Source organism: Monodelphis domestica, chromosome 4 (assembly GCF_027887165.1).
Source record: "Monodelphis domestica isolate mMonDom1 chromosome 4, mMonDom1.pri, whole genome shotgun sequence".
In the NCBI taxonomy this organism is placed as follows: Eukaryota; Metazoa; Chordata; class Mammalia; order Didelphimorphia; family Didelphidae; genus Monodelphis; species Monodelphis domestica.
In genome coordinates this window covers 353,696,160-353,712,469 of record NC_077230.1, presented here as the reverse complement: position 1 = coordinate 353,712,469, position 16,310 = coordinate 353,696,160, and the positions used below count along the sequence as shown (strand labels likewise).

Here is a 16,310-nt window from a genome sequence, read left to right as displayed (position 1 = left end):
AAAGGGAGAGAGAATCAGAGAAAAAAGTCCTTCATTTCCCTACTTGGTGAGGCACGAGTTGTGGTCTTCACCCTTTTTGCTGCTGTATGGAAATGTAACAGGCACATTTGTGGAGATAAGGGGAAAGAGCAGGAGCAGGAGGGAGAGGATTCAAATTCAGCCAAGACTCTGTCAACATGGAATCTAGGAATCCCAAACTTATGCCCTAGTGAGGTCTGATGAACCCCAAGTTTCAGGACTAGCTTATAGGTTGGAGACCCCAAAGCTTATGCTTGTTCCCTTTTCGCATGGAAATCTAACCTGAAGGGAATCCCAGGCTGGCAGTTTCAGACTGAGTGGGGAACCCTCTGGGAATCACAATCCTAGTTGGGTGAGACTAAGCATATGCTAAGGATCCTTTAGTATCCATTATAAGTAACCCCTTCTCTTACACCCTAGCCTCCAGCTATGAGTCCTTTCCCAAGCTTGATTATATCCTATCAGTGTAGTTTGAACACTCCCATTTTCTTTGTAGCTATGGTGATGTGAATCATCTTTCCCTGCCCCTGGAACTCCCCAAATGGTATATAGGTTTCCCAAATTCTTTTGTTCCTCGGTGTCCATCTTGAGCAGTGGCACTCCCAGGGGTCAGTGACCAGAGTGGCCAGAGTTCAATCCTCGGATTCTGTGCAGTCGCGTGTGGCGAGCAGCTCTGTTGTCGAGGCCTACTAGTGCTGAACCCTTTTTTTTGCCCTTGATTAAAGAGTGATTTTGACTATTTAATAGTTCTGTGTTTTTTTCCATTTGACAACTCCCATTCCTTTACCTAGCCATGCTAATCCTCTCCCTCAAAGAGTGCAAGTGGGAAAATTTAGATTCTATGGATTTACGGTAGAGTTAACAAACATTTATTAAGCACTTGCTATTTTCCAGGAATCTAGATGTAGCATCAGAAAGGACATTAGAGGTCATCTAAGCCAATCTCCACATTTTTCAAATGAGACAGCCATGCCCAGAGAGGTTAGGTAACTTTCCCAAGGTTACATAGACAGTGAGTTCATTGCTGGAATTAGAATGTGGGTCTCATGATTTTAAGTACAGTTTAATTACCACTGTACTACACTACCTCCTCATGTACTTAGGCTATGTTTCTTGAGGAAGGAATTATTAATTCATTATTTTTATTTTATAATTATATATAACTTTTATAATTTATAATTAAATTATTAATAAATAATTAAAATGAGATTGACCTTTCCACCCAACCCATTAAAATGGCTGAACTAAGGGGAGAGGGACAGCAAGTCTCCTAAGAGTTAGAGAAAGCTTAGCAATTCCTCAGGTCCTGTTCTGGTGTCCTTTGAAGTGTAGAATACCTACAAATGAGTGTGGGATTGATAGCACTTAGTATTTATAGGATCTGAATAGGATTAGATGACTATCCATTGTACTCCAGTCTGCAATAATATATTCAACAATCCTGGACATATACTCAGGATACCCTTGGGATCTTTATGGAATAAAGTATAAGGTAAATCATATTCAGGCCTAGCTCACACATTGTATAATAAACTCAGAATTCTTTTGCTGAGTCATCACAGACAAGAGATACACATGGTTTCAAAGGATGATGCCAGATCATTGAGAGTAATTTTCATGTATGGCTGCCAATAGCCAATTAATGCTTTGGGAGGACATCCAAATTATAGCAGAGTAATTTAAAAAAATGCTTTGGAGGGTCTGGAGATCAGTTAAACAATCTCCAGCCACCTTTTATATCCTCTTAGCATCTGAGATTATAGTTATCCTACTCCCTCCCCAAGGCAGAGCCTGGAAAGCCTTTGGGAAGGGCTCCAGATCATTGATCCAGCCTAGAAGGTTGGAAGGGTCCTTTTCCCTGGAAACTGAAAGTATTGAAAGATGAGTGTCTAGGGAGCTAGAATTCCCCACATATACCCTGCTAAAGGCAGCAACTCTTTGTAGGCTCTGAAGATGCAATATTTAGCTAGACAGTTCATGCAGGGTAGAGGCACCTCTGGACTCTGACTCAGGTGAGGAGGACTTATACAAATACTAATAAAATAAAGGGAAATGGGGTCATGGCTGAATTAGCCACTAGTGGACTAGCAATTCCTTAGTATCTCATTTATGGCAGAGAGAGAGAGAGAGAGAGAGAGAGAGAGAGAGAGAGAGAGAGAGAGAGAGAGAGAGAGAGAGAGAGAGAGAGAGAGAGAGAGAGCGCGCACTGAGGTTGCATCTTAAAAACTGTCTTTTTAGTTATTTGATTTTAACTAATGACTCAAATTAGTATATGAATAGCTCCTGGGCTTGAGTGACAGGGCTCTGAGCAGTGAGGATTGGCAACAGGATAAACAGGAACATGTTATTTAGTTTCATTGTAATGGGCTTGGATTTCTCACTCATCCTAAGGACTCCCAGGGGCTCAAACTATCTCCTTAGAGCAAGATTTCCTCTTTCTTCTTTGGAGATGGGATCAAGGAAATATTTAGATCTTGGAGAGGACTAGAGAAGTCAGGGTATGTGTTTCAGTTTCTTCAAATGTAAAATTAGAACAATAACTCCATAGGTTGTTGTGAGGTTCAAATGAGATGATATTTGTAAAGTGCTTGGCTCCATGGTACTTTATAAATACCTTTTCCCTTTATTCTCTCATGACTAACATGATCGCTACCGTATCCTCCTTTCTTGTGGATGTGTCATGGCTATGTAGCCTCTGAGAGTGCCTGGGATAGAAACTCAGTAGAACTCATGGTTAATGAATATCATATGTATCATTAGACAGCAAAAGAATCTGTTATTATTTACCTAACTGATAGTAAACCCATTGAATGCATAGAATGTGTTGTTTCTCATTTTCATATGTCTGGCAATTGATATACATAATAAGTGTTGGTTGAATTGAAAACATATTAATCACTGTTCTCTAAAATACATAGGAAGGGATAAGTACTGGACTTGTGATTTTGTTGGTATAGGGAAACTTTCAGATAAAGAAGCTTTCTCTATCAAGACTAGTAATCACCGTCTTGAAACTTTCATTCTTAGAGTGTTGTGTAGAGCACTGAGGAATTTTGTCTAGGATTATATCGCTTGTATGTTCAGAAGGAAGCCATGAACGAGGTCTTCTTGGATTCGAGACTGTCTCTCTACATGTTGTACCGCACTCTCTCAACAGATACAAAATGCATACATATCCTATCAAAATGAAGTGGTACATGAAGAATGGCAAAAGAAGATCAGGTATGGAGTGAAGGATTGTAGGATAATAGTACTATAGTGGACTATAGATTCAGAGCTGGAAGGAACTAGAGAAGTCCTCTGTTTCTCCTGACTTTACATATGAGAAAACTTAACCCCAGAGAAGGTAATTGACTTTCCCAAGGTCATAGCGATAGAGAATCTCAGAGCTGATATTTGAAATATCTTCTCATTTCAAATCCATTCTCCTCTAACACATTGTTATAAGGAAGGAAGCTAGGGGAAAGAGCATTGGAGACATTACATAAAGGAGAGAGGATACTGGGGTTCATTCTATCATCCAAGTCCAAGGTTCTTAAAGTTTCTATTGAGTTTTTATCATGGATATTTTATAGAATAGATGAGAGATAAAACATAAAAGAGAAACATAAAGGAGATACAGGACAATTTCTTTCCTTGAGGATCTCACACTATTTTCCATTCTTGTGATGTAGACATATCTTAATTCAAGCACATTGATTGTCTGTGGAAGTCTGAAAGTCTGTGGAAGACTTTATTTTTTTGTTTTTTTACCATAACTAAATGTCCTCTAGGAAAGGAATAATATTCTTTTCACATAGTGTTGAGACTTTATTTATTATCATTCATTTGGGGGGGGGCATAGAAATCACTCAGACATGTAAGAAGTTCTGTCTCCTTGGGATTACTAAGAATTTTCAGTGGCACATCTCCAATGAATGTGGTAAGACAGCTCATTATCATAACTTAGATAAAACAATAGAGTTCACCTCTAAAAAGTTATTTGTCCAGATGATGAGATGTCTCTGGAAATGTGATCTGCCCAGTTAAGTTTCAAAGCATTAGGTGTGCAAAGAAAAAGGAAAAGAGAAAAGTTCAAAAAAGGAAATTTATGAACAGAAAAGAAATAGAAATGAATGACAAAACATAAAGGCTAAAATGAGAAACAAACAAACAAACAAACAAAAAAACCAAACAAACAACTTCTGTGGGTGCCATGTTTCTGTTTTACCCCAGGAAATGGAATATCCATGGAGAGTCATCTTTCAGTTGTTTGAAGACATGAATGTGAGTCATTTAATGATGCCATACGAAAAGAGGCAAGAATGATAGCCTAGGAAGGGGTCTGTAAGTTAAATAAATGAAAGCATAAAGTATCCTAAGAGGAGAATGAATTCCTTTCTTCCTCCTGTTTGTAATTAAACTCCATAAAAGGTTGACTGCTGACTTGAGTTTTCATTTAGGAATTACATAGCTGAATTCCTTGGCGACCTTAAATTAATATATATCAGTCTTTTAAAGTGATTTCCTTGTCACAACATTTAATATTAATGTGAATTAATTAATTAATTAATCCAGAAACCATTTAGCCTAAAAGTCTTAATTTCTAAAATTATGAAGGGGTGGTATGCAATAGTGGCTAGAGAGCCAGTCAAGAGACCTAGTATCTTATACCTAATGTCTAGATTACCCTGGTTCAGGAACTTAAACATCTCTGTGCTATAGGCAATTCCATTTGAGCAAGACAATAATTTTGGGAGAAGATTCTGACCTGCATTGGTAGATGGAGATCTGAGAGTTCTCTAGACCAACGAAACTGCAAGTCTCACCCCTTTCCCTTATGTCTTAGTTAACTACACCATCTTGTAAGGAAGTCTCATTGTATATATTAATTTGGCATAGAAATTTTAGATAAGATTATCATTGACATGGAATTTAGTAATATAATTATTAATAATTTAAATTATTTTAATGTAATAATGAAATATTGTGTTTAAATCATGTAATGGAAGAAGCTGAAGTCTTTGGTTTTGTGTGTATTCAAGAAATCCTACCTTTCTATCTTGTTCATTAGGACACACAGGTATATTAAGCATGTCATGTCAAAGATTCAGAAGATAAGAAATGTAGAACCCTGGATTTAGTGAACTATTACAAAGAGTGATCCACATAAAAGGAGAAAAAATCAATCTTTTGAGGGCCCAAATTAGGTCAAAGTGTCTATATGTGATCAATTTGAGCAATATCAAACACACACACATATGACTTACATCATTTGTTCACTATCAGATAGGAGGATGTATAGCTCATCAATTTGTGTCATTGGTTACCAGCTAAATTCAATAGTAAGTAACAATAACATCAAAAACTTTTATATAAATAAAAATAACCTTATCATGTAGGCCCTATATAATATGAATAACAAAGGATATGATGCATATAAATTGATTTGAAGACAATGACTTTTCTTGTTTACTCCAGCTATTATTACTGTGATTATGAAAACAGGCTTGCAAGTGTAGTCTGATAAAAGAAATCCTGGCTGCATGCATAGTTAATTGTATCCCTAATTATATTCCCTTTGAAATATGTGGATGTTTATTATTGGATTAGAAGTACATAGAAACTGAAATTGATAAATAAGAAGCAAAATTATTGCTAGTACCTTAAAGATAGGGTGTCTAGTAGGGAGCACATCACTTATCTTAAGTTTTGTACTAACATGATTATTTTCCTTAAATCAAAAATAAAAACAGGACCAAGTGTTTTGCTGACATGCCAAATTGGTGAAAAAAAAAAAAACCAGATTGGGTAAAGAAGAGACCTGTATTCCTGTGGCCACAGCAATAAGTGGTCCTCTTCTACCTCTGCAGGGATTCCACTATGTGGCCCAATATTAGCTCAGCCCCTTTTGTTTTGACTGGTTTCCCAGGTCTGGAGGAAGCCCACCAATGGATCTCCATTCTTTTCCTTGCTGTGTATATTACTGTGATTCTGGGCAATGGCACTCTCCTCGTCCTCATCAGGGATGATCACAGTCTTCATGAGCCCATGTACTATTTCCTGGCCATGCTGGCAGCCACTGACCTTGGGGTTACTATAACCACAATGCCTACTGTACTGGGAGTTCTGTGGTTAGATCATAGGGAAATTGACCATGGGGTCTGCTTCTCCCAAGCCTACTTTATCCATTCACTCTCCATAGTTGAATCAGGTGTCTTGCTTGCCATGGCTTATGATCGATTCATTGCCATTCGCAATCCCCTGAGATATACATCTATCATCACCAACTCCAGAGTGGTAAAGATTGGAGTGGGAGCACTACTAAGGGGCTGTGTGTCTATAGTTCCTCCAATAGTACCCCTCCATTGGTTCCCTTACTGCCATTCTCATATTCTCTCTCATGCCTTCTGCCTCCATCAGGATGTTATCAAACTGGCTTGTGCAGATATCACTTTCAATCGCATCTACCCAGTTGTCCTGGTTTCATTTACTGTATTCCTAGACTCCCTGATTATCCTTTTGTCTTATATACTAATCCTTAAAACAGTCATGGGCATTGCCTCAGGAGAGGAGCAAGCCAAAGCCCTTAACACCTGTGTCTCCCACATCTGCTGTGTTCTGGTCTTCTATGTCACAGTGATTGGTTTGTCCCTCATCCACCGTTTTGGAAAGCATGTGCCACGTGTGGCTCACATTGCTATGAGCTATGTCCACTTCCTCTTCCCTCCACTAATGAACCCCATCATCTATAGCATCAAAACCAAGCAGATTCAGCGTGGCATTCTTCACATGTTCTCTCTATGTAAATCCAAGGACTGATCAGTGCGTTGGAGGATCGATCCCCTGTGCATGGAAATGGAGTAGATATTTTTTCTGCAGATACAAGTTTATTGCGCTCTTATAATGATTCAGTGTATCCCCTTAAAAACACTTAGTTTTAAAGAAATGTTTGACAATTTATCTTAGGATTCATTGATTTCACAAGATATCAGAGTAATATTATGTGCTTAGTTCTTAAATTTAAGGTCAAATAGTTCAAGATTAAGTTGGAATTGATTCAATATCATAATATTGATTTCACAGTAGAAGAAAAGATTGAATCTCCACTAAAGCCCAACGAATTCCTGAAAATACCAACTATATTTCCCATACTGGCCTGAGATATTCTTGAAGAAAGACTCTTGCATCCATGACTATTCATGGAATCTGTGACTGTGATAACATTGTTCTTCATCTGATCAAATGTGCTTGAGTATAGGGCAGAAATATCGATGTGTCCAGAATTCAGGATTCCAGAATATAAGACCACACTATTCTCGTCTTATACCCGGAAAGTTGTAACCATGTCCTATTTTTTATCCAATCCTTTTAAATAGTAATTATCTGCATGCATGGAGCATAAAATAATTTATTTTTATTAAGTTATATGAAACTATTCCATTTCTGGATACACCTAACAGGATATATAGTGGATAGGTAGTGGGTTAGGTTGGAATGAGGGAAGGACTTACTTCTAGCATTTTACCAGCCATTCAGATTCCTCCATCTGCATGCAACCTCTACACTCACACATTATGTGAGCATATTGAACTTTATAGAATCAAAGAATTATAGGTTTGAATGAGACTTCATAAGTCATCTAGTACAATCTGAGCTGAAACCCCTCTAAGATACATCATGAAACCAATCTATCAGATTCTTTTTAAAGGCCTATAGTTCCTTGAGGGAAGAGGATATCAAATTATCAGATTCCAAGGAGCCTGCTTAATACAAGGAAAAGATATGATTCATAAGAACTCTTTTCTTACATCATTATAAAAACCTGTTATTCTATGATCCTTTTTTCTCCAACTTTTGTGATTAAGGAATTAACAGAACAAGCCCTGTCTCTCTTTCATGCTTTATCTCATTGATCATTTGAATCCTATAAACATTTCACTTAAGTCTTCCCTTTAGTTCAGACTAGACTTCTTGAATATTAGACTTGTCCTGCTTGGCCCCAGAGAAGAGAACTAGGAACAATGTCATAAATTTGCAAAAAATGCTTAGTATGGAGGAGTAAAAACAAACAAATTAGGGAGAAAAAGTCCTTTAAATTAGAGTTACACCCAGCCATAGCACTGCTGGGTCTGTACCCCAAAGAGATAATGGACACAAAGACTTGTACAAAAATATTCATAGCTGCGCTCTTTGTGGTGGCCCAAAACTGGAAAATGAGGGGATGCCCATCAATTGGGGAATGGCTGAACAAACTGTGGTATATGTTGGTTATGGAGTACTATTGTGCTAAAAGGAATAATAAAGTGGAGAAGTTCCATGGAGACTGGAACAACCTCCAGGAAGTGATGCAGAGCGAGAGGAGCAGAACCAGGAGAACATTGTACACAGAGACAAACACACTGTGGTATCATCGAACGTAATGGACTTCTCCATTAGTGGTGGTGTAATGTCCCTGAACAACTTGCAGGGACCCAGGAGAAAAAAAACACCATTCATAAGCAAAGGATAAACTATGGGAGTGGAAACACCGAGAAAAAGCAACTGCCTGAATACAGAGGTTGAGGGGACATGACAGAGGATAGACTCTAAATGAACACTCTAATGCAAATACTATCAACAAAGCAATGGGTTCAAATCAAGAAAACATCTAATGCCCAGTGGACTTACGCGTCGGCTATGGGGGGTGGGGGTGGGGAGGAAAAGAAAATGATCTATGTCTTTAACGAATAATGCTTGGAAATGACCAAATAAAATATATTAAAAAAAAAAAATTAGAGTTACCTAAAGGTCCAAAGTTGGCATGGTCAGCCTTTGGAGGCAATAGATTCATCATCACTTCAGATCTTCAGGAGAAAAAAAAAGTTGTATGAATATCTGCCAGGTATATGATAGAGAGGAATCATTTCCATGTATAGGTTAGACTAGATGCCCTCAGAGATCTTTTCTGACTAACATATTTTGATTCTGTGATTCTTTGTTATGATGTGGTCTGAAATTTTAGAGATCCTAGAGAATATTAGGCAGTGCTCAGGGAAGGGGGAAGCCCTTTGTTGGAGGATGAGAAAATTTCAGGACAGGGAATGGCAAGAAGCATGATGTGTAAGCAGGACAATCCAGGAATATAAATTGGAAGTAATCTTCTTTTGGGATCTGAGGGGATCTGCTGAAATAATGGGCTAGCAGCAGAAATAAACACCATGGAGCTTTCACCAATATAAGACTGCCATCTGCCTGAGAAAGGAAAAGTATGGTATGCTACTACAATAATGCAAGATGGTAAAATACATTCATGCCAGAGAGAATCTATCAGTAACTTCTGAGATAAGCTAGAGGTGAGCCAAATGAAGTTGTAAACAATGTGTGGGAATAAAATCCAGGTACCTCTACTAAGTGACTGAGACTACATGGGATTCTAAGATATGGTTGTTCATTAATGGTTACTGATTATTCCCTTCCACTCTGATTTGAGTAATTTTGTTTCCCTTTACTTGTTAATAAATGTGTAAATGAATATGTTCCTATTTTGAACTTTGTTAAGTCGACAAACCTAATTTTTTATATTTTTCCTGATTATAGGTAGATACAATTTTAGTAATCATTTCTGACATTTTGAGATTTATGTTCTTACCTTCCCTCCCTTCCTCTCTAAGATAGTCTGTTAGATGATATAGATTGTACATGTATTATCGTGGAACATATATTTTCATGATTGTCATATTGTTAAAGAAGACAATTTATACTAAAGAAAAATGTCTTCATACCCACTAAACTACCAAGAAACTTTTTTAGTGAATTAGAAAAAAAATAACAAAGTCCATTTGGAAGAACAAAAAATTAAGAATATCAAGGGAAATAATGAAAAAAATGTGAAGGAAGGTGTCCTAGCAGTACCAGATCTCAAACTATACTATAAAGCAGTGGTCATCAAAACAATATGGTACTGGCTAAGAAACAGGAGGGAGGATTGGTGGAATAGACTTAGGGTAAGTGACCTCAGTAAGACAGTCTAGGATATACCCAAAGATTCCAGATTTTGGGACAAAAATCCACTATTTGACACTGCTGGGAAAATTGGAAAACAGTATGGGAGAGATTAGGTTTAGATCAACATCTCAGACCCTACACCAAGACAAACCCAGAATGGGTGAATGACTTGAATATAAAGAAGGAAACTATAAGTAAATTAGGTGAAGACAGAATAGTATACTTGTCAGATATTTGGGAAAGGAAAAAAAATTAAGAGCAAGCAAGAGTTAGAAAAAATTACAAAATGGGAAATAAATAATTTTGATTACATTAAATTAAAAAGTTTTGTTCAAACAAAACCAATGCAACCAAAATTAGAAGGGAAGCAACAAATTGGGGAAAAAATCTTTATAACAAAAACCTCTGACAAAGATCTAATTACTCAAATTTATAAAGAGATGAATCAATTGTACAAAAAAATAAAGTCATTCCCCAATTGATAAATGGGCAAGGGACATGAATAGACAATTTTCAGATAAAGAAATAAAAACTATTAATAAGCACATTAAAAAAAGTGTTCCAAATCTCTTATAATCAGAGAAATGCAAATCAAAAGAACTCTGAGGTATCACCTCACAGCTAGCAGATTGGCTAACATGACAGCAAGGGAATGCAATGAATGTTGGAGGGGATGTGGCAAAATTGGAACATTAATGCATTGCTGGTGGAGTTGTGAATTGATCCAACCATTCTGGAGGGCAATTTGGAACTATGCCCAAAGGGCATTAAAAGACCACCTGCCCTTTAATCCAACCATAGCACTGCTGGGTTTATACCCCAAAGAAATAATAAGGAAAAAGACTTCTACAAGAATATTTATAGCTGCTCTCTTTGTGGTGGCAAAAATTGTAAAATCAGGGGATGCCTTCCAGTTGGGGAATGGCTGAACAAATTGTGGTATATGTTGGTGATGGAATACTCTTGTGCTCAAAGGTATAATGAACTGGAGGAATTCCATGTGAACTGGAACAACCTCCAGGAACTGATGCAGAGTGAAAGGAGCAGAACCAGGAGAACATTGTACACAGAGACTGATATGCTGTGGTACCATCAAATGTAATGGACTTCTCTATTAGTAGCAATGCAGTGATCCAGAACAATTCGGAGGAATTTATGAAAAGGAATACTATCCACATTAAGAGGAAAAACTGTGGGAGTGGAAACACAGAAGAAAGACAACTGCCTGATCACATGGGTCGATGGGGATATGATTGGGGATATAGACTATAAATGATCACCCTAGTGCACACATCAACAATATTGAAATAGGTTTTGATCAAGGACACATGTAAAACCCAGTGGAATTGTGTGTTGGCTATGGGAAGAGGTGGGGGGAGGGGAGGGAAAGAACATGATTCTTGTAACCAAAGAAAAATATTCTAAATTGACTAATCAAATAAAATTTACAAAAACATAAGATGGATAAGAGGGTACATATAAAAGATAGTGGGTTAAATTACCAGCTTCATATTTGCAACAGGGGGAAGGCTTGGCCAAACAAACATTTGGAAAATGATGTGAAGTTATTATTGATTATAGATACATGACCCAATGATTTGGAAATTAAAAAAAGAAAAATTCCTGAAGAGAAATAATTTGAAGAATGGTGTGCTTTATTCTACATTCGGGCTCCATCTGTTCCTGCTATAGTGATAGATAGTCTTTTTCATCATGAGTCCCCTGGTTCTGCTAGTTTCATTTTGCATGACCTCATAAAAGTCTTTCTAGAATTTTTTTTTCTGTGATTGTTCTTATGGTCATTTCTTATGGCACAATAGTATTACATTACAGTAATATAGCAGAACTTGTTTGGTCATTACCCATTTGAAGGATATTCCTTTAGTTTTTAAGTATCAAGAAGAGCTTCTATAAAAATTTTTGTACAAGTAGAACCCATAAACATATAAAGAGAATTGATGACTACACCAGGTTTGAGAATAAGAGCTGTGTTAAATTCCTTAGTTCTAAAATCATCTTAGTGAATCTGAAATACCAGAGAAGTCCCTTCAAATTACATCCATTGCTTTTTATTATTCTGGATGTGGCCAAGCAGAACACGACAGTTCTTCAAATACTTGAAGACAATCCAAATAGTAGTTAATTAGCATGTAATATTCTGGTAAAATGAGTCTTTTAAAGTCTTTCTTGAATGACTTCAAATAACAAATATATAATCTCTCTCTGGATCCATAGTTGAAGACTTTCAAGGTTAGAACTTTCAGACAGAACAAATTCATCACTAACATAACAACTAAGAAATCAGGATAAGGTTTTGTCTCTCCCCTTATCCCATTGATGGTGAAATGTTGAAGGATGTCCTTAGAAATCATAACCATGATTTCAGATGACTGACAGTAAAGAAATCTATTAACTTCCTGATAGAGATGTAATAAATTCCATGGCAGAGTGAGACACCATTTTTTTATTGTAGCCAATATGGGTATTTGGTTTTTTAAAGATTAAAATTCTTGAGGCATTATTTCTTAATTTTAAATTAATTTTTTAACTGACTAGTCAAGACATTTTAATATGGTCAGTTGACTTTCTCCACAATCCAAAAGAGTGGCTACTCGTCTTGTGCAGGTCTTTATTTATCATCTGTCAGCTTATTACTCAATCCCTCCCCTGGGCATCCCAAGAAATTTCTTACTAGTAAAAAAAAACACTGAGGAGAGCTGGACATAGAGAGCTGAACTCCTTCCTCCCTTGTTACTTCATCATGAGAGTGTGTCCCTGCTGGGACCCAGAAGACAGCATATTCTGCCATGTGGCCAGATCATTATTCTTTAAGTGAGTTCAGCATGGCTGCTTAGTACATTCTTTTTTTTTTTTTTTAATATATTTTATTTGATCATTTCCAGGCATTATTCGTTAAAGATCATTTTCTTTTCCTCCCCCCCACCCCCCATAGCCAACGCGTAAGTCCACTGGGCATTAGATGTTTTCTTGATTTGAACCCATTGCTTTGTTGATAGTATTTGCACTAGAGTGTTCATTTAGAGTCTGTCCTCTGTCATGTCCCCTCAACCTCTGTATTCAGGCAGTTGCTTTTCCTCGGTGTTTCCACTCCCATAGTTTATCCTTTGTTTATGAATGGTGTTTTTTTCTCCTGGATCCCTGCAAGTTGTTCAGGGACATTACACCGCCACTAATGGAGAAGTCCATTACGTTCGATTATACCACAGTGTATTAGTCTCTGTGTACAATGTTCTCCTGGTTCTGCTCCTCTCGCTCTGCATCACTTCCTGGAGGTTGTTCCAGTCTCCATGGAACTTCTCCACTTTATTATTCCTTTTAGCACAATAGTACTCCATCACCAACATATACCACAGTTTGTTCAGCCATTCCCCAATTGATGGGCATCCCCTCGTTTTCCAGTTTTGGGCCACCACAAAGAGCGCAGCTATGAATATTTTTGTACAGGTCTTTTTGTCCATTATCTCTTTGGGGTACAGACCCAGCAGTGCTATGGCTGGATCAAAGGGTATATATTCTTTTGTCGCCCTTTGGGCATAGCTCCAAATTGCCCTCCAGAATGGTTGGATCAATTCACAACTCCACCAGCAATGAATTAATGTCCCTACTTTGCCACATCCCCTCCAGCATTCATTACTTTCCTTTGCTGTAATGTTAGCCAATCTGCTAGGTGTGAGGTGATACCTCAGAGTTGTTTTGATTTGCATCTCTCTGATTATAAGAGATGCAGAGCACTTCTTCATGTGCTTGTTAATAGTTTTGATTTCTTTATCTGAGAACTGCCTATCCATGTCCCTTGCCCATTTATCAATTGGAGAATGGCTTGATTTTTTGTACAATTGATTTAGCTCATTATAAATACGAGTAATTAAACCTTTGTCAGAGGTTTCTATGAAGATTTTTTCCCAATTTGTTGTTTCCCTTCTGATTTTAGTTATATTGGTTTTGTTTGTACAAAAGCTTTTTAGTTTGATGTAGTCAAAATTATTTATTTTACATTTTGTGATTCTTTCTATATCTTGCTTGGTTTTAAAGCCTTTCCCCTCCCAAAGGTCTGACATGTATACTATTCTGTGTTTACCCAATTTACTTATGGTTTCCTTCTTTATGTTTAAGTCACTCACCCATTTTGAATTTATCTTGGTGTAGGGTGTGAGGTGTTGATCTATTCCTAGTCTCTCCCATACTGTCTTCCAATTTTCCCAGCAGTTTTTATCGAATAGTGGATTTTTGTCCCAAAAGCTGGGATCTTTGGGTTTATCGTATACTGTCTTGCTGAGGTCCCTTTCCCCCAGTCTATTCCACTGATCTTCCTTTCTGTTTCTTAGCCAGTACCAAATTGTTTTGATGACTGCTGCTTTGTAATATAGTTTTAGGTCAGGGACTGCAAGGCCCCCATCGTATGTGTTTTTTTTTCATTATTTCCCTGGATATCCTTGATCTTTTGTTCTTCCAAATGAACTTTGTTATGGTTTTTTCTAAATCAGTGAAGAAGTATTTTGGTAGTTCAATGGGTATGGCACTAAATAGATAAATAAGTTTGGGTAGGATGGTCATTTTTATTATATTGGCTCGTACTATCCATGAGCAGTTAATGTTTTTCCATTTGTTCAGGTCTAGTTTTAGTTGTGTGGCGAGTGCTTAGTACATTCTTAATATTTCAACTGGATCAGGGTTCACCATGGCTGCTGGCCCTACCCTTAATCCTTTTATCCTTTCAAGATCTTTACAAAAGAAGCAAAATTCATTTTTCATATCTTGGTCAAAGGAAAACTGGAAATCTGGAGTTTTGATCTTGAGGGCGGTTGTAAAGGAAAAATTACTTTCTATGAATATCATATTTTATTATTTATTTACCACATCCTTTCTTTCTTCTGATACATTGGGAGACAATGTCTCCCTCAATGAATTATTTTCGATATAATATCTACACATTTCAGTATTAATTCACCAGGATACATAAGGACATAGAGGTACTATAAATTTCATGGAGAATCAAATTATACTTGGATGTTTATTACAAAGAGTTACCAAAACAAAGAAAAAGAGGGAGAGTAGTATGTCAATGGGAATGTGACCCTTTAATAGGATCCCATACATCCTAAAGAATGTCTATTCAAATCTGATATCAACTCCATGCAAGAGTCATAGAATTAACAAACCATATTCAGAGGTAGGTGGGGATTTGTATTTTTGTTTTTTTTTTTTTTTTTTTCTAAAAGGAGATATCCTACTAGGGAAATCAAATGGGGAAAGTCCTCCATAATTTTTGCCAAAATCACTGTCCTGAACTTTCCTCAAAACAGCTCTCCTCCTTGCTTCTTATATATGCCAACCCTAATAGCCATGTCCATGAGATAGATTCATGAGCCAGATATTCCTGCTATCCCCCCAATATTCTCCACCAATCTATCCCCATTTCCACCATGAATGCTGTAGGGGAATCTTGATGTTTACATCTGCTTTAAACAATATATCATTGACCACCTATTCTAGAAGACTGATATTTTATTTTCTATCTCTAGAATCCTCCTAATCCCATCCCATGTGTTCACAGATACATAGATCTAGAATTAGAATGAAATTTAGAGGTCACTGAGTCCACTACACTTATTTTACAGATGAAGAAACTAAGGGCTAAATTAATATGGCTTCATTATATAGGTATATCTTCATACAACATTGCAGGATAGTTGGTCTGGTTTTGGTCTGGCTCATTGGTTTTGAAAAGGAATTCTAACATTCTTTTTTTCTGGATAAAATGAGACTTGCTATTCCTTGATTAGTTATATGTTTGACTTCATGGTTGGGAGTCTGGGGGAAAGATTCAAGGAAGAGGCATTGCCCATAAAGGATTGTTGGCATATACAACTTTATCTGAACTTGGATTCTTGGAGACCTTATTATCATATCCAATCTACCCTAGACAATGTGTAAAGTTCAGAAATATAAAGTTAGTGGTGATATGGGCCCATATTGTCTAATTTTAGGAGTAATACAAAGAATACCAACCATGAATAGTTAGGAAAATGAAGGAAGAGGAAATGGCCCTTACAAAGAGACAGTGAATACCAGTTTGCAGAACTAGTTAAAGAAGTAGTTAGAATCATAGAGACATATTGAGTGGGATTAATGAATTTAGTCAAATAAGTCCAAGGTCTCAGTTCTCTCCTCTGAGCTTAGAATGTGCTTTTCAAATACTTATCCCAACTCCTATTATCCTTCTTTTCCTCATGAACATACCAGCTAAATGAATTTCTTTTAGGGAAAACATATCATTGATCATAAATAGGTTGGAGAGTAGATTT

At 37.0% G+C, this 16,310-nt stretch overlaps 1 protein-coding gene across 1 annotated transcript; it reads left to right on the top strand.

Moving 5' to 3' along the window:
• Positions 1–5,880: 5,880 nt before the first annotated feature.
• Positions 5,881–6,819, top strand: LOC100022107 (olfactory receptor 51B5-like). Its single transcript, XM_001374026.3, has one exon. It carries the CDS (start codon positions 5,881–5,883, stop codon positions 6,817–6,819), a length of 939 nt encoding a protein of 312 aa, XP_001374063.3.
• Positions 6,820–16,310: the final 9,491 nt, after the last annotated feature.

Excerpts from the sequence above, each read along its gene's own strand:
- LOC100022107 (XM_001374026.3), top strand. The coding sequence starts at position 5,881 with ATGTGGCCCAATATTAGCTCAGCCCCTTTTGTTTTGACTGGTTTCCCA.